Source organism: Takifugu rubripes, chromosome 9 (genome assembly GCF_901000725.2).
Source record: "Takifugu rubripes chromosome 9, fTakRub1.2, whole genome shotgun sequence".
Taxonomy (NCBI): domain Eukaryota; kingdom Metazoa; phylum Chordata; class Actinopteri; order Tetraodontiformes; family Tetraodontidae; genus Takifugu; species Takifugu rubripes.
In genome coordinates, this window is record NC_042293.1 from 9,788,626 (window position 1) to 9,810,538 (window position 21,913).

At 46.3% G+C, this 21,913-nt stretch overlaps 1 protein-coding gene across 3 annotated transcripts in view; it reads left to right on the forward strand.

Moving 5' to 3' along the window:
- roraa (RAR-related orphan receptor A, paralog a) overlaps nt 1–21,913 on the forward strand; it is a 147,077-nt gene that overhangs the window by 118,875 nt on the left and 6,289 nt on the right. For all 3 annotated transcript variants that reach the window (XM_003967437.3, XM_029841303.1, XM_011607360.2), the window contains 8 exons: nt 15,624–15,709; nt 17,024–17,165; nt 18,141–18,536; nt 19,072–19,193; nt 19,277–19,409; nt 20,365–20,472; nt 21,377–21,487; nt 21,630–21,742. In XM_003967437.3, the coding sequence (XP_003967486.1) occupies nt 15,624–15,709; nt 17,024–17,165; nt 18,141–18,536; nt 19,072–19,193; nt 19,277–19,409; nt 20,365–20,472; nt 21,377–21,487; nt 21,630–21,742 (1,211 nt within the window). The remainder of the gene's footprint in view (nt 1–15,623; nt 15,710–17,023; nt 17,166–18,140; nt 18,537–19,071; nt 19,194–19,276; nt 19,410–20,364; nt 20,473–21,376; nt 21,488–21,629; nt 21,743–21,913) is intronic.

A 21,913-nucleotide genomic window follows, 5' to 3' on the forward strand; every position in this document is an offset into this window, starting at 1 on the left:
AGTAGAAATCCATGCATTCGATTCATATCTGCGTGCCCTTTGTCAGACTCTTCATTCTTCATTTGTAACCACGCTACATGCAGGATTTCAGGGTTAAGGATATCAAAAGGAAAGTTTGAGGAGTTCCTCTTTGCTGTAAAGCCACTTGTGATCATGTCTGATTCCTGGCATAGCACCTTCCATGATGCAATTAAGTCTGCCTCGTGCACACGTTTTCTGACCTTAGATGTTGCTGTCACGTCAAACTCCAACAAAAGCTCGCCCACTGATAGCACAGCAGTCATAAACAAGCCTATCAGAGGGATTCTGGGAAATCTTTTGAGACTGCTGTGCTGGCATTATGGTTGAATTCATCCTTTAAGTTCATATTTTTTTAAATTCACTGTGTAAATTCCACTCCTCCAGTCTGTTGGTCAACATATTCAGAACAGCGTGAGTTGAAAGCGATGCACCAACCTGCTTAATTCTTAATGCTTTCAAGATTGCATCACAAATTGACCATAAAATCTGTGTTTCTATATTCAGTCAAGCCACATTAGAGCATATGCTTGTGTTAATTTCAGCACATTACCATACAAATGAAGACAATTTCGTGTTTAACATTTCGTTCGCGATGTAAATGTGTTCTAAAACGATTCTGTGAAACTGATTACCGGTTGCTCCGTGTTCTGACACATCCTGTGCTGGTGCAGCATGTGTGACAGCTGGTTAGTAATTAGAATAATCTTCTCCCTGGTAGTGATTTAGCTTTCATGGCTGCAGCTTACCTCAAATTGAAAATAAATTTATAGATAAATGCCTTTGCCGTTACAGCAAATTACAACATTGTAACTCAAAGGAGCCGAGCTGTTTATTTTGGTTGTAAAGGAGCAATCAGAGAAAATAAACAGAACGCTCTGTGAGTGCTGTCAGATTTTTAATGATTCCACCCAGCGCCGACGACAGAAAATTATTCTTTTTGCGCCAACTGTGCGACTCCTCATCATGGTAATTATAGATACTATATCATTATTATATCAAGTACAGAGTACAGATTATTGAGATAATTGTAGCGTATGCCACAGTTCAATATGCTGCCAGTATGCTGGAATTACTGCGCAGGAGATGGGGCTACATGCCCTCAGCTACCTCCTGAACTAGCTTTGTCTCTGTTCAGTCTGTATTTTTCTCAAATGAGCTCAGATGTGTACACAAATACACTCAATCACACACATACCGTCCGTACATGACGGCTCTATATGTGATCGCTGCCGGTTTGGTGTATTTGAGCAAATCCCGAGGTGATGCGGCGTAGAATCTGTCATCGAGAAGGCATAAGCCTTTCATATGCACAGAAGAGATAAGAGGCAGCCATTTTATCAGGCGAACCGTCGCTCCAACATGGTTGCGTGTTATGTGTCCCCGGGAGCACCTCCAGAAACATGTCCCTTTAATAACGTGGTCCGCGCTCGCCAAGAGAACGCCCAGTTTGTTGGTGGCGCTAACCTGACAATTATGCCAATTATACGGGGCAGCAGTGTTGACAAACACACCAGGAGAGCTGCAGCTGACTGCTAGCTGTGCTGTGAAGTCCCCCTGCTGTGACCTCTTCTGTAATTTAACTGGCGCGGAGGAGAGCTACAATGAGTTTTCTATAAAAATCCCCAAACTGCGTGTAAGGGCGATGTTCATGTCAGACAAAGTGGTAGTGAAAATGAATCTTTTGTATCTAGAAGACAGAAAGAGACAAATTTCTTTTCTGTGATTTGCAGTTTGTTTCTCTTTCGCTTCATAAAGAGTCTAGTGTTCTCCACTGACCCAGGGCAACGTATAGAGAGTGTTGCGTCAGATGCCACGCTGGAGATTAGATTGAAAATAGTGAAATGGCAGCTTTAACTGCTATTTATGTACTCTTTTCAAAGCCCTGCTCCTGGCATCTAATGATAAAGATTATCGTCTTAATATTACCAACGCAGAAGAGGCTCACCTGCTGCAGCTTCAAGTGTGAACGCCTGCTTGGAATAAAACAGCGTTTCCCTTTTTCATGTTTAGAAAGTGGAGCGGTGTAGACAAGAATACAAGAGTTATTCCAAAAACCCTTTTATCTGAAGTCCACTATGGCCGTGTAAACGTCCTGCTCAAGGTTTTCTTTCCTGTTAAATGCAGTCTTTGTTTGCAATTATTGCTTGTTAGCTTCTGGGCGTCCAGAGGCAGTCATGATTACCTGTATAAGAGATATAAATAACCTTAAGTTGAAATGAATTAAGGGGTCTGTAAGACTAAATTGAATAAAGACCTAATAGCCTAATCAGCTGATGTTTCTAAGGATAGCATAATAATTGAATTTTCATTATTTTCTTTTTCTAAACCATGATGGTCCCAATGCAGTGGTACAGAACAGCAGAAAGGCTGACCCCAAATGACCAACAGCAGCAAGAAACCTGGGGAAAAAATAGGAAAAAAACTGTAGACAGGACCATGAGGACTTAATGCAAAACTCCACCATATTTATTGCCTAAATCCAGACTGTGTTCTGCCATCGTTGGCCCGTGCTCAACAAAATGATAATGCACATCTATCTCCCTGGAATGGCCTCCACATAGCAGGTGTATTTGAACTTGAACTCCAGATGTGTTATGCACAGCTCGCTGAGCCAGTCCTTTTTCCCTATCCTTTTCCTCCGTGGAGCACAACGGGGTGGGAGCGCTGGCCAGAGAGCAGGAGGATGGCTGTCTCAGCTGGCCAGGTCAAAGTGAACACAGTTCACTTCCCAGTATGCTCCGCTCACGTCTCTTACATAACGCGCTGAGCTGGAGCTGGCAAACATTCGAGGTCACCTGGTTATGGAGACAGTGTGGTTGTTCACTGAAGTTCTAGTAAAACAGAGAAGACAAACATTTATAGTATGCGTGGAGCGAAGGATGTCTTAAAGTTAAAGAAACTCCAATTTCCAGTACCTGAATTTAGTTTTTGCTGCAAAAACCACAAAAAGGGCTCCACTTAGACAGTTAGTGTGCGCTGAATGTGAATTGGACTGATTTGACCTGTAATTTTTCTGAGACGCTTTCTTCAGATAACCCTCTCTTCGTCAATGCAATGTACAATTTTGTGCTTTGAGGACTTTTTTCCTCGCTTTTGTGTTTATTGTGTTAATGTAGCCCAAATGCACTGTGTGTTAGGGATGTCTGATGCTTCTTAACAATGAAGGTGTAATGATTTAGACCCTTGCTTGATGAAAAGAGGCTCGGAAATCCATTAGTGTCCATCTGAATCACATCAGCCGGGCCACTGACGCCAGCCTGGAGTACACTACCAGCTCAATGATTAAGAACGGTCTCCAACGCGCTTATGTAACCGGCCTTCTTCATTAGTTCAATACTACTGCTTCTCCCCATTTGCTGGGTTTAGTTGGATTTTTCCCTTATCGAAAAGGAATTCCGAAATGAAATAAAAGGCTCCAATATAAGGCACCGTCAGAGCGGCTCGGCTTCTCAGGATGGAGATTGAATAATGTGCAAATGTAGCAGTGAAGAGAGATTTGCAGTTTGGTACGTGCCGCAGAAAAGAATTTGATGATTTGGTGATTTTAAAAAAAGACACGGCATCGTCCAATTAACATCCGCGAAAAACAGGCTGCTCTTCCCTGAGATTGTCTGAAATGTTGTCAAGGTCTTGTAGATATTGACAGCGCATGTGGAAACCAAATTTAGCTTGCTGTCGGAAGTCTCCATCTTAATTCAGCGTGCTGTACATTAACCCCCCTCTCTTTGGTCTTGATGAAAGAAGAAGCCATGTCAATCAGGCGAACTAATGGGAACGTGCATTTTGTAATTCACTCAAAGGGAAGGGCAAATTGAAAGGAGTTTGCAACCTTTTAACACACACATACACACCCACACACCAGCCCTGACAGTCAAGCTCCATTATCTGACAGCTGGAGAGGTTAAAAATAACTGTGCTTGCAGCAAATTAGACGTATCATTTGGCTTCTAAGTGAGAGATGAATCTTTGTGTGGATGCTCCTGCCATGCCGTGACACCGGGGCGATACATCAGTCTGTGTTTGCCTGTCTTTCTCATAAACTCCAAATGGAATTGTAAACAGATGAAGCAATTTTACACCAAATGTATTCCCCATGAGTCGCGGTGGAGGAAACCAGCTCCTGTGGACGCGTGTGTGAGCAAAAGTACATAAATCACAATTTGCCCTCACGCGAGGTTGTTGTTATCGATCAAATCCATGCCTCAAAAATACGGCGTTTTATTTAGAACCCGATGATAGCGGATATATGATATCTTTTACACGTGGAACAGACCCTGCTATATTGCTCTTCACGATCAGGTGTTCAGTTGCGCTTTAATCGTGCACTTCCTTCAGGCTTTCAAAGGTTGGGTGTCAGTAAATGTACCTGTGGGATCCTTTGTGTGAGGTGAGTATAGAAGCCATAGGAGGCTTATGTGACAGCAACAAGGTGTAGTGTTGCCTCAGTCTCCGATGACATCATCATTAATTCATTGATCCTTAATCACATTCTTGCATAAAGCTCCAGGAGGGATCATCTGTGTTGCAACCTCTTGTATTTCCTTCTTTAAGAGCGATGTGCCAGATTTGTTACTTGCTGCATTGTAACTCCATTCACCTGAGTTTCGAGCCTCCCGCCGTGCTCGCCGCGGCCCCCGACTCAGTCTGCTCGACGTGATTTATCTCATCCACCGTAAGTGACAGGTATTGATGTGATACAAGGATAAATGCAGTGGATTGATGGAATTAAAGTCTACGTTATTGTTCCCGCGCTGTGCTCGCTGACACATGTGAGACTCGTGTCTCTCATTAAAGAAAATAAACGCTTGAGGCATCTTCCCCGCCAAAGAATCAAGTTTGCGAGCGTGCGTGCGTACGTGCGTGCGCGCCTTCCTCTGCGTGGGAAGTGATCTCACTTGATTTCTCCTTTTATAATCTCTCCCTCCGTGATCAAAATGTAGCCTGGCCTGGCGTTGGGCTGAATGCAAATTGGAGATGATTTTAAAAACAGCAGAGCAGTGACCCTGTCGACAGGATCCTGGACATGTGATTACGTCAAAGAGAGGGGCAAAACTATTGATTATTTAATTAACTCTGTTATTGCCTGTTAACAGGGCGGAATGCAGCTCCAGCATGGCAGCACGCTGTTGTTAAAGCGTCATTGTATTATACCTCTGGGCAATCCCCTGTCTTTATGGGATGCATCTAAGCCATGAAAGAAGACCAAGAGCAGCAGCAACAGAGGAGCATTCTCTTCTTTACATGCATGGTAGGCACTTGGCGGCGCATCCAAATTTTTGGACGCTACCGTTAGCTCTATATTTGGATTCCACTCGACCGGATTAGGAATTCTTTACTGCAAACCCACGGGATTCTCAGACACATAAAAGGGGAGACTGTTTGCATCCATGCTATACAAATAATTGCAGGTTTTAAATCGAGTGTAATTTCAAGCGGCGGCTATACGGAAGAGTGTGGGCTTTGATGTACAAATCCACAATTCATGGGGGATTAGCACCCCAAAGGTTAGCAGTTGCTAATTACAGGAGATTGGTTATACATATCTAACAAGGCAAGAAGACAGCCTTAATAAATGTGAGGATTCATCAGGAAGGAGGATAAGCAGCTGTGATAAGCGGACGTGTGTTTTGAATCACCTTGGATTGATACCCTTTAATGCCCGTCTTTGTGCAGTCAAAGGACAGAGGAACAGTCCCCCCCCCCCCCCCCCCACTCCATTGTCTTTACGAGCAGCGTACCTTCCCTGATATGAGATTTTGAAGCCCCCAATTGTAAATGCAGATTTGGGCAATCATATAAATTAACCTCTCAGATATTCTTCCTGTGCCTCTCACTGCAGCAATTTCTCTTCTTCAGTATTTCGCTCGCAGCGTTCAGCGCTGCATTACCATAATCCTTGGTTCCCTTCCACAAACCACCACTGGCTAAATGAATCTATTATTTTCGCCTGGAGCTATAAAGATGCAACAAAATGCAATGTATTGAAGGGAATGAAACTTGTGATAAGCCATAAATTTTCACAATAATCGCCCGTCTATTCAACAGACTTCTTGTGGAATCAGAATTACCACTGTACTCAACCCACACTAAACCTCATTGCCTCACAATATACTGAAACCTGAAACTGTTCTAAGCATCATATCATAATTCAGTTTTGTCAAACTGTGTTATGTTGTTTGTTCTACTGACTAGGGGTGGTCAGAATGCCCCGAGTGTTTTCATATGGCACTAAATTAAATATGTCCGAACCAGGGCCGGCACTTGCTCCGCCGCGGGAAACACTTTTTCATCTCTTAATGAATGTGCCCTAGGGGGTCCCACAGGGGGCTCCACTTCACCCCTCATTAGGCGGGGTGAAGCTTCTGCCTTCATGCTGAGGAGCAACCTCCTGGAGAGGGTCTCCCACTTCATCCTGAACATCCCACGCTCCCCTGCCCCAGACGGTGGACTGCACGGCTCTTTCCTTATCTCTTTCTTCTCTTTTCTTTCTTACTCTCTATCTTTTATTCCTCCTCGTGCCACGAGCTGCCATCCTGCAGACCAAGGATGACAGGGCTGAAAAGATGGTCCCTGCTGCTAATGTCATTTTAATAACCTTGTTTGCACTGGCAGTTGTGATTTATGGCGATACACTTCAGATGTCCTCAAGATCTCCGCTTTATTTTTTTCCAGTTTGCAAAGAATAAAGTAGAGAATAATTTGATAAAGTAACCAAATTAGGGTTGAAAGTTCACCTCCCACTGATCACGATGTCTGCATTATGGCTGGAAGAGGTAGATGTGGAAGCCCAGATTCGTTATGTAAGGACAAACAGGCGTGAGTTATGCTTCCTCTCCCAGGGTAGAAGGTCTTCCTCCCATTAACGAAGCAGACAAACGGCAACAGTTGCCAGTTGTGAGAAGCAGCGAGAGAAAAACCACTGACTGTCAGCTGACTCTGAGGGCCTTCGCATGGCAGGAGAGCAAGCTCAGGAGCCGATTGTTATTTTAGGGCATTGGGGATATGTTTACGCAATCATTAATCTTGCCACTTGTTTATTTGCCCAGGATTAGAGCACCGCCGTGCTCTCACTCACAGCCAGGGGAAGCTGGTTCACAGAAAGGTAGCAGCGAGCGCTCAGGTCATCCACTTTAAGCGCAGCGTGCATGGAGGGAAGCATGCTTTGCGCATGGCTGCTTAATCCTGCCATGTTAAACAAAACCAGGCCAGTGTTTATAGGACTGTAAAAACAGCAGTGCGGGGGGAATGTGCCTCCCATGCTGTAAGCAGTCTGTGAACTCTGTGTGGCAGTAGATGCTCCTCTGCACTCTTGTCGTCTAGGAATGCCTTTCATGCGCTCTGCTGCAACCAGCAGAGGGAGGACAGAGGCGGAGGTGCTCAGCGCTCGATACCGAACGCGACCGACTGCAGTTTTGTCTTCTTCTTTTTTTTGCATTTTAGCCACAAGTGTAATTCTTCATATGTGCATCCAAGTAGTAGCTGCGTTGGCGCCTTGTAGGAACATAAAATCAGGAAATAAAACAAGGCAGAGAACCATTTGAAATCACCTCAGTCTGCTCGTCGTGGTCATAATACTGCCTGGAGCAAGACTAAATAAATAGATTTTCATTAAAGTGCGATCATAATATTTCTCTTTCATCTCTTTGAGAACTTCAGTGTCACTGATGCTCAGCGATGCGTGAGGAAAGTGTTTACAGTCACTTATGAAGACCGTAATACCCCCAGAGGCTGTATGGATTCCATAATTTGTTTCCTGCATCTGAAAGCAAGGCCTGGAATGTCTTTGAAGGCCAAATAGTCCGATGTTTGTATTCAATTAAAAAGAGCTCACGCAGGGAGAAAACAAAAGAGCGGACTCCGGACGGAGACGAGCAAAGCAGGCATCACGAGAAGGTTGTTTTCAGAAGCCCCATGACTCTGGTGATCTGTGGGGAGGCAAGGCGCCTCTGGCTTCAGCTCAGTCCGACGGTGGATCTTTGAGCAGCGGGATTCGGTAGTGTAACAAGGCTCATTTGTCTCAATCGCGCCTCTCTCGATGTATCGGCTGGCTACCGATGCCATTCATCTTCCGCGTCCTTGCCTGCTCCTTTTACAGCTGCTGGAAAACTGGAGACCTTCAAGCAGGATGGCTGGGCTGAGTCTGAAAAGCGTCCGCCGCTCGTGAAACGCAGGTGGCGCGTGGCGCGATCTCAAAACACAGACGTCGGAACTAACATTCAAGACTCCATTACAGTCAGACAAAAATGCAAATGTTCAGGGAGCTGACTTTTATCAACGCAGATTCGCTGTAACAATTGTTTAGCACATTGTCATCAAACAGTAAGAAGGTGTTCTTTTATCCCGGCTCCTACTGGAGTCCTTGTTTTTGTCCACTGCATCACTACACAACACTCCTGGAAGATAATTTTGGCAGCATTGTCATAGGGTTCAAAATTAAATGTTTGAATTCCTTAATTACCTGTTAAATTTCATTTGGGCAAAAGGAAGCGATGTTCAAAAAGCAAAATGTTATTAATAGATAGGTAATCTTAGCCTATAAGCCACGGGGAGATTTAAAAAAATCATCAATTATGTGTCGAAATAATAGAACTAGTAGATAAAAACGGATTTGACTGCCTGAATCTCTGAAGGTGCTTTTTGAATCTCTGCCCATGAGTCAATGAGTGAGCATTTAATTTATTTCTGTAAACTATCCTGTTACACCCAGATGTTAGATATAAACGCCCATGGAAATTCCACCCCTGCAAGGCTGTTTATTAAATGCATGTGTCGAGGGGTGGATCGTGGAGGTGTTTGTCTCATTCATGGGGCGGGAACCCTGACACGTGGGTGCATTGTTGAAAATACAGCACCTCTCTTTTTGAATAATTATTAAGTGCCATAAACACATCCTTGGTTTTTGTGTGATGGCGCTGCTGTCAGTGTGTTGACATCAAACGCCATTTGGGCTTGGCTTCAGCTGATGTCAGCACCAGAGTGGAAACCGTGACTCGGGCCATAACAGCAGGCTTATGCCGAGCTCCCCTCTTCGATGGAGCAAATCAAGATCATGATTGGTATCTGGCCCCTGCAGCCAGTCCGCCTTGTCTGGAAGCATGTTTTTCTAAGGAGACCACAGAGGGACAATTACTGTCAGCTGAACTATTCAGCCTGCTCTCCATGTGTGCCCTGGCTGCCTGTCCACGGCCCACTGACCCTGAGCAGCAGCTTGACTTGACCTCTAACCACGCCTCTCTTTTCCGCCCCCCCCACAGATCCATCCAAATGTGCATTTTTGCGAGTGTCTAAAATGCGCACATAAAACGCTCTTGTGCTTCTTTCTCCCCCTCTGGCAAAAACCCGATGCAGGAAGTTGAATAGATGTAACATTTGATGTCTTTGTGTAGAAACAGTAGAAATTTCCCACTCACAAACCCACAGTAAGAATCCTGGTTGTCTTACAGGATTGCATGCTAATACAGCAATTACAGGAGGGAGGAAGTTGGCCAGTGTGGCTGCCACAAATCCCCTGGTGCAATGGAACAAGGCCCTTTGTTGTTATGTAAAGGTTTCTGCATGTAATTGCTGTGAATGTTTTGAAGGATTCATTATTTATAACTTTGGGTGTTTTTGCTAAAGGAGACAACAAGGCTGTCCTTCGGCGAGGGGGCTTGAATACGCCGAGAGGGGTTTTAAGTTTTAAAATCTGCCTCCATGCATCGACTTGTCCGAACATGAGTTTAGGAGAATCCCACGGACCCCAGCCGGACCTTTTAATGCAAAAGAACATCTTCTCGCCCAGTCAGGCGGATCGCCCAGTGCGATTTCAGCCTGTTATTTCTTGTTTGTTTGTTTGTTTGTTTGTTTGTTTGCTTGCTTTAGGTTTAGTGCTTGCCAGTGATTTTCTGTGCAATTCATGAGTAAAGAACACATTGTGCGTGTGCCCCTCTGACTCAGCAATGCTTTGCAAACTGTGTCTTCTTGCTGCCATTCTAAAAGACAGTCGCATTTCTGAAGCGTCCACTTTGACAAACCTAGTAAATATTTGTGACACAGATGCCTTTCCCCCCATCTCAGCTCTCCTGGCCTTCTCTGTCATGACTAACTATGGAGAATGCATAAGTGAGCGCTGTCTACAGATTGTATTTTGCCATCAGAGTAAACACTGTGCGCCTCTCTCGCTCCCGGCGCACGTGCACTCGCATCAACGCACTTGCATAGACAGAAGGGGTGTGCCCTCCGGTCCCCAGCACTCAGGCACAACTTCGCTTGTCATTCCCAACACAGACGAGATGCTGGGGGATGGTTGGGCAGGGAAAGATGGATAAAAGAAGGAAAGAGGCGATGGGGAGAACGATGGGAAGCTCAGGTGAGGCTGGCGACAGGAGGGGAGAGGAACGGCGCACACATGCTACCCTTCATGGTGCTCATCTGCTCGGTAAACCCGGGCTTTTGTTGTTTCCCCCCAGAGTGCCGGTCTGCGCGCTCCCAGTCAGGAAGCTCGTCAATCTTTGCCACAACAGCACATAAATTAGTGCCCAAATTACTGATGGAGAACGAGACAGCGAGAAAGATGTCTTCTGTTGCAGTTTGGGAATACATCCTCTCCTCCCGCTTCCCCCTCATCGATGGTGTCAGAATGCACTTCAATAAAACAGTCAAGCAAATACAGGGAGAGACATGAGGAGAGCAGCACCGCTGTGTCGTACAGGCATCTGGAGCTGGGCAGCGTTGAAATATTAATAGACCTCACACACAAACAAACACGGAGACGCACGCATGAGTTCCTCGGAAAAAGCAGCCCACAGCAACGGGCCCAGACCTGAGCTTTAGCAAAATCACCACCACCGCAGAAGGAATAATGGAGGGAGGCTTAAAGTGACTGTCTTTTCAATAGGGGAAAACATCTGTTCATACAGAGCCGGTCTCTCCGGAAGTAGGATCGCAGCTTAGGCGGCTAAATGATAGCAGGAGAATTAACAACAAGCAGCAGAGAGACGTCAAAATGCGTCAATTACGTGTTTCCTCGCTGTAATCCCTCTGGTCGGAGTGTTTCTGGTGACTTCAGCATTTTTAGAGGTAGAATGGAAGCAATGATTTATAGGTTTTTTGGTCTTCAGGTGACTGGTGTGCGCTGCTGTGACTTTTCTTCGTACTACAATCCAGCAAATGCCATTAGGACGGAAATGGAAACGCGCCATCAACACATTTCGACTGTTCATTCCGTGCAAGCTGGTGCTACTGTCCTTTAGCCACTGACATTCAAATAACCTTTATCCAGCTACACAAATTTATAAAAAAACAAATTAATTTGCCATGCAACTTCATCACAACGGAGAATGAAACAGCTCTGTTGTCTCTTACATCAGACTTTAAAGATTATCTCTTACAGTTTTTTCCTTCTTTTTATCAGATGACAGCTGATCTCTGGCACCAAACGGGAAGCTAGTGTAGCAGAATGAACGGCTGCACAGGCTGCAGGAGCATTAGTGATGTACTATTTCAGCACCGTGGCTCACCGTGCTTGCATGGCGAAGTGAATATGCCACCCTTCCTCCGTCCCGAGAGCCAACACGCAGCTCAGAACCGGTTCCTGTTTGCTGCAGCATATTAGAAAATGAGAATATTTTAGCACTGTTTGTCAAATGGTGCAAGAATCTGCTCATAATGCTTTGCTCTGTCCAGTTCCTTACATAATCTCTGACACGGGCCCAGTGGCTTACGTCACTCCGTCATTGACAGCTGTCAGCACAACACAACCCACGCACACACAGACACACACCCATACTGACATAACGCACTCTCTCACACATTCCCTTCCACAGAGATGCAGTTTTCCTCCTCAATCTGCTTTGCATGTTTATGTTCGAAATGATTTTACTGGGAAAAGGAAAACAGATTGATGCACACTGACATGTTAGAGAATCCCCGATTTCGGACCTTATTTTTTGTTCACATCTCTTATTAATCATCGGGCCGCGGGTGGACGATTTAATGGTCCAATCGAGTAATGGGTTAAGCCCTCCGCATTATGAGTCTGGCCTGGGCATGGGTCTGTAATGTAGGGGATAATCTTAATCCGTCAATGTTATGTCAGTAGTCCAAGGGTTCAGAGGGAACAGCCAAGAGATTTTGATTGGTGATTTTTTTTTTCATGTTTGCACGTCCCTCTGAGATTTTCGATTTTATTTTCATCACACAATATCAAAAACATGTAGACCACAGTAATGTATGAAAAACAAATTCAAAGATTACTGGAGGAGGAGGGTAAGACGCGCACTTATTTAAAAGATTAGCACAGATTCAAAGGGCTCTGCAGTCGTCGTCTTTTCCATTAAATGTGTGACAGCCACAGCTTCATGTTTTAAAAATACTAAATTTGATTGAATTTCCTGAATTATGTGAATGATAAAATCTGCAGGACATTTTCCGACTGCTTGTTAACAGTTAAAATGAAGAATTGCTCAGACTTGCAGCTCCTGCTGAATATGCTGCTTTTATAGTGACGCCTTCGGACTGTGGTGAAGGGCACTGGGTGAACATGCAGTGGCCTCACTGCCCCATTGTACATGTGCTGTGAGTGACACGTCATCCCCTCAAAGGGCCCGCCAGTGTGGTGAATCCGTGTCCTTGAACTGCTCGACCACAGACAGACAAAGAGCGAGCTTCAACATTCAGCCCCGCTGTCTTCTATCCTCGCCGTGGCTATTGTCAAAGACACCCACGCCAGGTGGCAATGGCGTATACAGGAAGTCGAGGCCTCAGTCCGATCCCGGCGGTTATCTGCGCGAAACGATGGTGCTGCGGTGTGATTGGCGTGCAATCTTGGCATCTCAGCAGGTGTCTTTGAAGTGGCCCGCGTGCACGGGCCATCTCTCAGTGCTGAGAAGAGCGGCAGGCTGCTGGGATGGGCTTTAGCATGGCCGCCTGTCTGAGCGCGCCTGGCTTTGATGTTGTAAACAGAGCCGAGAAGGCTGGCTGGCAGAGGAGCCATCAGGCGGGGAGGCAGGCAGGCAGAGTGAATGGGATCAGTAGCGGCGCTCCGGTCAAGCTTAAGCGAGCCAGCAGCTGCTGTTTCACACCAAGAGGCAGTTAGCGCCGCAGTTCGTGTCAATAGATATTGACTGCCAGATTGGGAGTGCTTATAAGAGAAGGTCGTTTTGTTTGAGTGACTCTCCTGTGTGAATTCTGTTTAAATCGTTCTGTTTAAGTCCAGCTTAAGGGCCCAAATGACTAGTCAGTCAAGTCTAAACAGCCATACAGATTTATACAAATATCGACTGAGGCTGATGCTGTCAGTAATTTTGTGGTGTTGGTCATTTCCATTGTGTCATCTGTTCTCTTTTACCAATCAGACAACATGGAAAGAAGGACTAGGTGTGTGTTTAGATTGCGGTCTGCTCTCATAAAAGGCACAGCAGAGCCTGTCTCAGCCGGTCCATACCCAAACACTTCTTACTGCTGAGTGCACGGTGCATCCAGGGACGCACGGTGGTGAGTGAGAGGGTGTTAGTTGCCCAGGCTTTGCGCACTCAGGGACATCCTGCTGGAGATAAGACTGTGAGGAATGCATCTGTACACATGCACCCTGTTTGTCCTGGCACCCCCCGCAACGTCTCCACTCCCACTGCTTTCACCTGATGTTGCACAGCCCGTCGGGCCTGAGCAAGCTCCCAGCCAGCTCCCCTTCTTCAGGAGAGATGAAGGCATCTTACAGCTTTGCTGTGGGGGTGGGGATGCTAGCAGCAGCCTAAGCCTGAAGATATCAGAGGCTGGAGCTCAGAGCCAAAAGCCTGTGGGCTGGAAGAGGGTGGGTGGAATCTTGGCTTAAGTTGGTAAGACAACCATAGCCATGGCCCTACACTGCCATCCAATGGCCGGGGCGCATCCCTACAGTCTTGGGGTTTAGCATAACCACAGCTAGTCATAATTACAGCACACTTCAGTTGTTGTGAGTGCGTGTCAGAACAAATTATGTAAGTAATGAGGCTGAAAATGCTAAAGGAGTTGAAACACACTGCGCCCATGCAGGGAGAACACAAAAACAAACAATAGAACGCTCTCATATGGAAATAGACCTAACCAAAATAACAAGCAACCATGCACAGTACGAAAAAAGATTAATTATAAATTAAACCTCTCCGTTGGGCCGTCAAAGCCTAATCCAGGCCGACCAGGTGCCACAAATCACGGGAGGTTTTCTATGGAGAAGCAATCGCGCATGTTCTTTCCCTTCATTTTGCTCTTCTTCTTTTTTTTCTCAAATCAGGCTAATTCCATGTAAACATGGCCAGTTTTGTTGACTCCAGCCGAGGAAGGCGAACAGACTCAGATTCCTAAATGAATAGAGTGTTGCTGGGGGGTTAGTGGATTAGCGGCTGTGTGGTGAGGGCCTCTCCAGGGCATGCCTCAGGGACAAGGACATTATCCACATGACACATTACAAGCTCCGAGGCAGATGATTAAAATGGGCAAGGATCTTGTATTGAACCCTTGTAAAAAAAATTACATTTGATGTGATCAAACTAGTTTAAAGGGGTTTCTTGTAAAGGTGTGCGAGGGATATCAGAAGCTTCTCGGGAAGAGGCACAAGGCCTGGCTAGAGGGGAGAGTCTGATGTAACGCTTTGACATAGTGAAAATACCACAGCTTCTTTAAATTATTATGTCTCTTTTTGCATATTATTGAGGGGGAATTCTGATGTTTTTCCCTTAATTGGTTTAAGTTTGTGCTGTTGCAGCTTGAGGCCCTCCGATTGGCTGGCAGCGTGGCTGCTTAGAGAAGAATATTACATCGTGAGAAAATATCCCCTGGTTATCTTTCCTCAACTTGGATCAGATAACATAGTTTGTCTGGAGCTGCACACTACTGGGACAGTGGGACTGGCACGGCAATGTGGATGGCTGCGAGATAGAGATCTCTGGAGGGGAAGAGTATGGGGGTAAGAGGTGGGGGGGGGGCCATCAGTGGCGAGTTCTGCCTCTCTGATGTCTCCACTCCTAAAGAGAAGTCCAACAGTAGATGAGGCCTGTCCTCCCTGGCTCTGTTTTATGGCAGGTGAATCGCAGGCCTGTCAACAACCACACGCCTCAGCAAAGCCTCCATTAAACACATTCACTGTCACCGCTCCATCCAGTGCACGGAGCACATTACAATTCCGTGTGCCGGCAGCCTGTTTAGCACTGAGTTCTTCTAGTTTGGGAATGTGGGGTTATTATGAAGATGCCTTTTCCAGCAACATGCGGTTAGATGACTTGTCACTAATGTACAAAGTTGGCATCAGTGGTATTTTGGTGTATTAGGAGCTTATGTACGGTAAGTTGTGTTTATTATGGAAATTGAAACCGTGTTTATATTAGCTGCTTGTGGGTTTGAAATGGCCTCCAAGCCTACACACACACACACACACGCACACACACACACACACACACACACACACAGTGCATGTAAGTTTGTGAATGTTCTACTAATGCTCAGTGGATGCAATTCAAAAGACACTGGATGAGATGTTTTCAGAAGCACTGTGCTCTTTCATGTACCAACATGGATCTATGCTAGTTCGGTGACTCGTGACATCAATACTTTTTTTAAAAAAATGTATTTTATTTTTATTTTCTCCGCAGCTCAAATCGAAATTATTCCCTGCAAGATCTGTGGAGACAAATCATCAGGCATCCATTACGGAGTGATAACATGCGAAGGCTGTAAGGTAAGGACCAAGAGACCAAACCGTTGTGTGAGTTTGAAGGACAGGAGCGCTGAGACGGGAAGATGGAGAAAATAATGAAAGTTTAAGAAATGTTGCTGGCAGTGTAAACACAAACCACACTCTTTAAAGTGGTCAAGGACCATGGAGGATATCACAGATAACAACAATTAGTAGGACAAAGTCATTTCTCTCTCTTGTTCCTCCTTTCCCTCCCAGGGACAAATCTTTTGCTGTTTTCTTTCTGTGTGTCTGCTGCAGCCTCTTCTTCTTGAAATAAAATGATCAAAAGGAGAGGGCTTTGAATTATTGCAGATTGTTGGCTGTTTGCTACAGTGTTGCTTCAATTGAAGCCGCCTTTTGTACTGTTTCAAATGCGCCAGCCATTCACGTTGAAGGGAATTTTGTGCTTAGGGTGTATTCTTGTCCCTGCGCTTGTCACCAGGCACATCATTAGCATTCCTCAGCCAGCCTTCACCTTTACTGTTTGCCCATGTGTGTGTGTGTGTGTGTGTGTGTGTGTGTGTGTGTGTGTGTGTGCATGCATGTGTGCGTGCTAGTCTTCCCAGTGCTCCCTTCCTTCTTACGGAGGAGCTGCAAGGAACAAAACACTAAAGAATAAACTGCTGAAATCTGTCTTTAATGATTGCTAATTAGTCCAAGGCGGCGAGCCCTTTAATAATACGCACAAGCACAAAAGTTTGGACCATAAATCACAGCGTTATTAAAGAGTGCTGCTTGTCACTGGCAGTTATAGCCTGTTTCCATAATGGCTTCCATTATAAAGAAACTTGGCAGCTGTCAGCTGTTTTCTTGTAATTAAACAGCCAATGAGCAGCTAATTAAGACATATGTGTATGGAGCAGTAGAGTGGGGCATGTTAATGATGTGCTGGAATCAATTCATTAAGTCAAAGGATGAGGAATCCAGTCGGTGTGCGCTCGCAATCCTTTAGTGGTGTGCGCGCCAGTACTGCATTAATCAACACTAATAACCCAGCCGAAGGAAAATACCATCCACTGTTATCAGTCCCACCCAAACACGCCACCCTACTGCTGCACATACATTTGGGAACAACAACATTCTGTGAATGGTTGCAGTAACAGCAAGGGATACGCACAGAAGTGTTGTTATCTAACCATTGTGCCAGCTGAATAAAGATAGCAGGCTTAAAAAGGAAATAAATCAATCAGAAATGACTTCTGTGGACACTATTGAGTTGATTTCCCTGGACCAAAATAATCCTCCACCCACTAGTGATTTCTCCAGTAACAAGGTGTATGTGTGACCTCTCCCCCTCCCCTTCTTACCTTGTAGGGCTTCTTCAGGAGGAGTCAGCAGAGCAATGCAGCTTACTCCTGCCCCCGTCAGAAGAACTGCCTGATAGACCGCACCAGCCGCAACCGCTGCCAGCACTGCCGGCTGCAGAAGTGCCTGGCGGTGGGCATGTCACGAGATGGTAAGTGCCTGTTGATGGATGCAACAGGGTGGAATGGAGACGGCGGCGGGCGAGTCCTGCTTTGAGAACCTGTGCGGGCGAGAAACCCTTCTGCAGAAACAGGCCTTCAGGGATGGGCTCGTGGTCTCGCAGATCCGTACTAATACTGACATCTTTACTATTTTTGCTGCACTGTTTACATTTAACCGGATTATTTTCTGGGAAAAACAATCAATAACTATATATCAGATGCTGGAGGAGCAAGAAAATACATATGCAGAGCACACCTTAACGTTAGCACAGCTCATTGTACTTCACTAAAATCAGTACATTTGAATGATTGTTAATTAGCTCACAACATTAGCACGTTTCAAATTCCTTCATGTTATCACACACATTCTCACATGCGTGTGTATAACACACTCTGGACGGATGAAGGTGACTCTTCACTCCGTACACCGGAGCCCATCTGCCCACACTCTCCTCGGTGTCGCCGCTCTCGCTTTCCACCGGGTGCAGCCACGCGCTCACACTCTGACGAGTGACATACCGTCAGGCCCCTGGCGTCATGGCCACGGAGTCTTCTTCTCAGCTCTGTTTAGTCTGGAAACCTTGAAACAGGAGGCAGCAGCAGAATATGTCTCATCCTTGTGTGGTTGGAAAACTCTTACTCACTTCCCTACTTTTCCGCTGCCCTTTGGAATCTGTTCTTTTTTGGGGGGGGGGGCAACAACATCTGTGATTACCGATTTTCCTGAAATCAGCATTTTGTCCTGTTTATTAGCAACACATTTTGAGAGTAGATGGGGTTGGTATGTCCTCATTTCAGCCATTTTGTTTCTCTTGAAAGGATTTTGGCATGAAATCACCAGGTTAAACCTTGTATTTCAATGCTTCCAAATCACCTATATGCAAGATTGTGTTCAGACAGAAAAGCTAGATGCCACGAGAGCAACAGACGTATATTTTGATAGCTATGTCTCCTCCTGATTACAGCTGTGAAGTTTGGCCGCATGTCCAAGAAGCAGAGAGACAGCCTCTACGCCGAGGTCCAGAAGCACAGGCTGCAGCAACAGCAGCGTGATCATCAACAGCAGCCTGGAGAGGCGGAGCCGCTCACACCTAGCTACGGCCTCTCAGCCAATGGCCTCACTGAGTTGCACGACGACCTCAGCGGCTACATGGACGGCCACACCCCTGATGGCAGCAAACCAGACTCGGCGGTCAGCAGCTTCTACCTGGACATCCAGCCATCTCCCGACCAGTCAGGCCTAGATATCAATGGCATCAAGCCGGAACCCATCTGCGACTTTGCCCCCGGCTCCGGCTTTTTCCCCTACTGCTCCTTCACCAATGGAGAAACCTCCCCCACCGTGTCTATGGCTGAACTAGGTACGGAGCAGGAGGGAGACAAGGGGAGACGAGAGGAGAGACAGGAGGAGGGGGGACAACTCAACCGTGGGGCAAACGACACAAAGGTTGCTTAAAATAGCGGGAGGTTGGAGACTCATCTTCAACACTCATTAAAAGAGCCTCTTTTTTGTAATTAGTTTCCATTAATTAGGGCCAATCAGGATCCAGCAGGGCAGGCATCTGGGGAAATCATTTTTTTAGGCTCCCCTGTGTCTAGGAACTCGTTTTAACAGATGTGTTTTCAAAACCATTTTAATTCTTATTCTCAATATTTCTCGCCGAGAAAACGTGACCTTTGTTTCAGTGAGTAACACGTCCCCCCCCCCCTTCCTCCCGCGTGCTACGCATTTATGTCATAACTAGTTATGAGTTTCCTGCAGGCGGTTAAAGGAAATGTCAACAAGGCTTTTCTCGGACAGAAACACAGCGTCTCTGTTTGGATCCCAGCAATAAAATCTGCAATCACTGTCACTCCTTTAATTTACATTCCCTCCTCAACTGTGTTGTTCTGCAGAGCACCTGGCCCAGAACATCTCCAAGTCGCACATGGAGACGTGTCAGTATCTGAGGGAGGAGCTGCAGCAGATGACCTGGCAGGCCTTCCTGCAGGAGGAGGTGGAGAGCTACCAGAGCAAGGTACCTCGACGGCTCTCGCCCCCCTACGCTGCTAATGGAACAGTCGTGTATTTTAAAGCGTCCTCTGTCCTGTCTGCTCCTAGCCCCGGGAAGTCATGTGGCAGCTGTGCGCTATCAAAATAACAGAGGCCATTCAGTATGTGGTGGAGTTCGCCAAGCGCATCGACGGCTTCATGGAGCTGTGTCAGAATGATCAGATAGTGCTGCTGAAAGCAGGTATGACAGCCTGTCAACATGGCCCGCTGCCGTCAAACTCACCCAGCACCACCACCACCACCACCGCCCCGCCCCGCCCACCCACCTACCCACCCACCCACCCACCCTCCCTCTGGCATTGTCACAAAGGCGTAGCTGACCTGACTGCACAAAGACCTCTTCTTCACACGCACAGACAGAGTCGCAGAGACGAGACCCCACCCTCTCTTCTATCTGTCACTCTCTTTTCTCATTTCATTATACACTCTACTGTACGTCACAGGGGTGGACAATAAGGCAGGGCTAGCTGAGACTTTTCCTTTTGTTGCCCCGGACACAAGCGATCTGACTGTTCCCATTAATGAGGCTTATTACGCCAAATACCGAATGCTACCGTGGGTCACTGTCACCTATATGAAGGTGTGCCGCAAATACAAATGTTTATGCACAGTCCCACAGCAGACATAGCAAACAAACAAACAAACACACCTCTCCTGGGTCTCTTTATTGAGCTGTGTTTACATTATTATGACTGATGAAACAAAGACTCCCTTGTCAGACATGACATTGTGAAACTGCGGCATCTTCCTCGGAGGGAGTAATGGCTCCTGTTACATGTCTTGATCCTCTTATCCAGTCCCACAGAGACTTACAAATTATGGGATCGGAATAAGAATCCCTCACCGATCTCGCTAAATAAAGATTGAACAAATAGGTGTTGCCACCACAGAATGAGACACCACTTATTGTTAGAGAATAGCCTCTTCCGCTCATGATATCATCACCTGCACATGTTTTCCCCTCTCTGTAGGCTGGTTTTCTTTCAAAGCGGTTGAGTTACTTGTGTTGTAGAAGAATTGCACAAAGCACCATCTTGTTTTGCATCCCTGACTGATGTGTAACTGTTAGGGGGGGGTTAGAAAAGAAAAAGAAAGTAAGCTGGGATTCAACATCTTGTTCCTGTCTGTCTGTGCAGGATCTTTGGAAGTCGTGTTTGTCAGAATGTGTCGTGCCTTTGACTCGCAAAACAACACAGTCTATTTTGATGGAAAGTACGCCGGACCTGATGTGTTCAAGTCATTAGGTAAGTGCAAAATGCACCTGTCTGCTCGCACGCAACTGCATTTGGGTGTTTCTCTGTGTCGGTGCATTTTTTTACAGTCTTGTTTTATTTTTCTGGTGTAATAGCCAAAATTAGAGCGTGCTAGTGTGTTCCACATAGCGCTGAAGGCCCGGCAAACTGCCAAGGCTCGTCCTCGCCTCACCTGCCATCGCTGTTACTGCAGCGGATATTTATGGTAGAACAGAGATGTTACTGAGACTCTGCTGCAAATTGATCCTGCAAATGTGGAATAAATAACGCCAGACAGTGTGTCTTCAGGGAAAGCGCTAGCAAAACCATCACTGATAGTCTGACACAGAACATCTTGCGCAAAAAAGCAAATAACAGTTGTTATTGACTGCTGCGACATTAACGATACTCGCTGCCGCGGATTTTCGACCGTTTGATAAAAAAAAAAAAGCAATGTAAACGCATCCCAGAGTGGCGATAAAACTGCTGAAATCCGTTTGCCGAAAGTGAGTAAGCCCGCGCGTCCGTCGCAGCTTCATGTCCTGTGCGTCCTGCTCAGAAGGGTCCACTGTGGGGGAGGCAGAGTGATGGGCTCTCCGAGCTGCTGCAGCATTCGCCTGTCTCGTTCCATCCTCGATAATTGATTTAACTAAAAGCCTCAATAGTGACCTCATTTTGGTTTGCGTAACGCCACCCAACTGCCAAAAGTGACTCGTCTGGGAGGGAAAACTCAGTAAAAGCATTGCCTGTTTTGCTTAAGATGCTCCCATGTGCTGTCAGCATGCTTCTCTTTTTCGTTCCTTCCCCTCCGTCTCCCCTCCCCGCGTGCCTCTCTCCCAATAAAGATCAAGAGGGAATGTTGTTCTTTGGTTTTTCCTCATCCTAAGCCCTCTCTCTGTGTCCTTTGCTGTGGCAGGCTGTGACGACTTGATCAGCTCCGTCTTCGAGTTTGGGAAAAACTTGTGTTCTATGCACCTGTCTGAGGATGAGATCGCCCTGTTCTCTGCCTTTGTGTTGATGTCTGCTGGTAGGTGTCAGTCACGGCTCAGAGGGAGGAGGTGGGGGGAGGCAGATGCACATTCACCACAACAAAGGCTGCTCCCTCCAGTTTAATGGCGCTGTCTCATTACGCCTCTTATTAATGTCAGAAAATGTGTGATCATTTACAGACCGATCCTGGCTCCAGGAGAAGGTGAAGGTGGAGAAGCTCCAGCAGAAGATCCAGCTTGCTCTCCAACACGTCCTGCAGAAGAACCACAGAGAGGATGGTATACTCACAAAGGTATGCATGTGAAGCCAAGGCTGCCGGAGTTTCCTAATTATCCTGACCACAATCCAAGTGGTCAACAGTTATTCTAGCAGCGTATTGATCAGGAGCATTCATACGTTCGGATTTCCTTCACACACGTGGTGAGTTATCAATTGCGCCGGCTCTGTAATCTAAAGCGGCTCG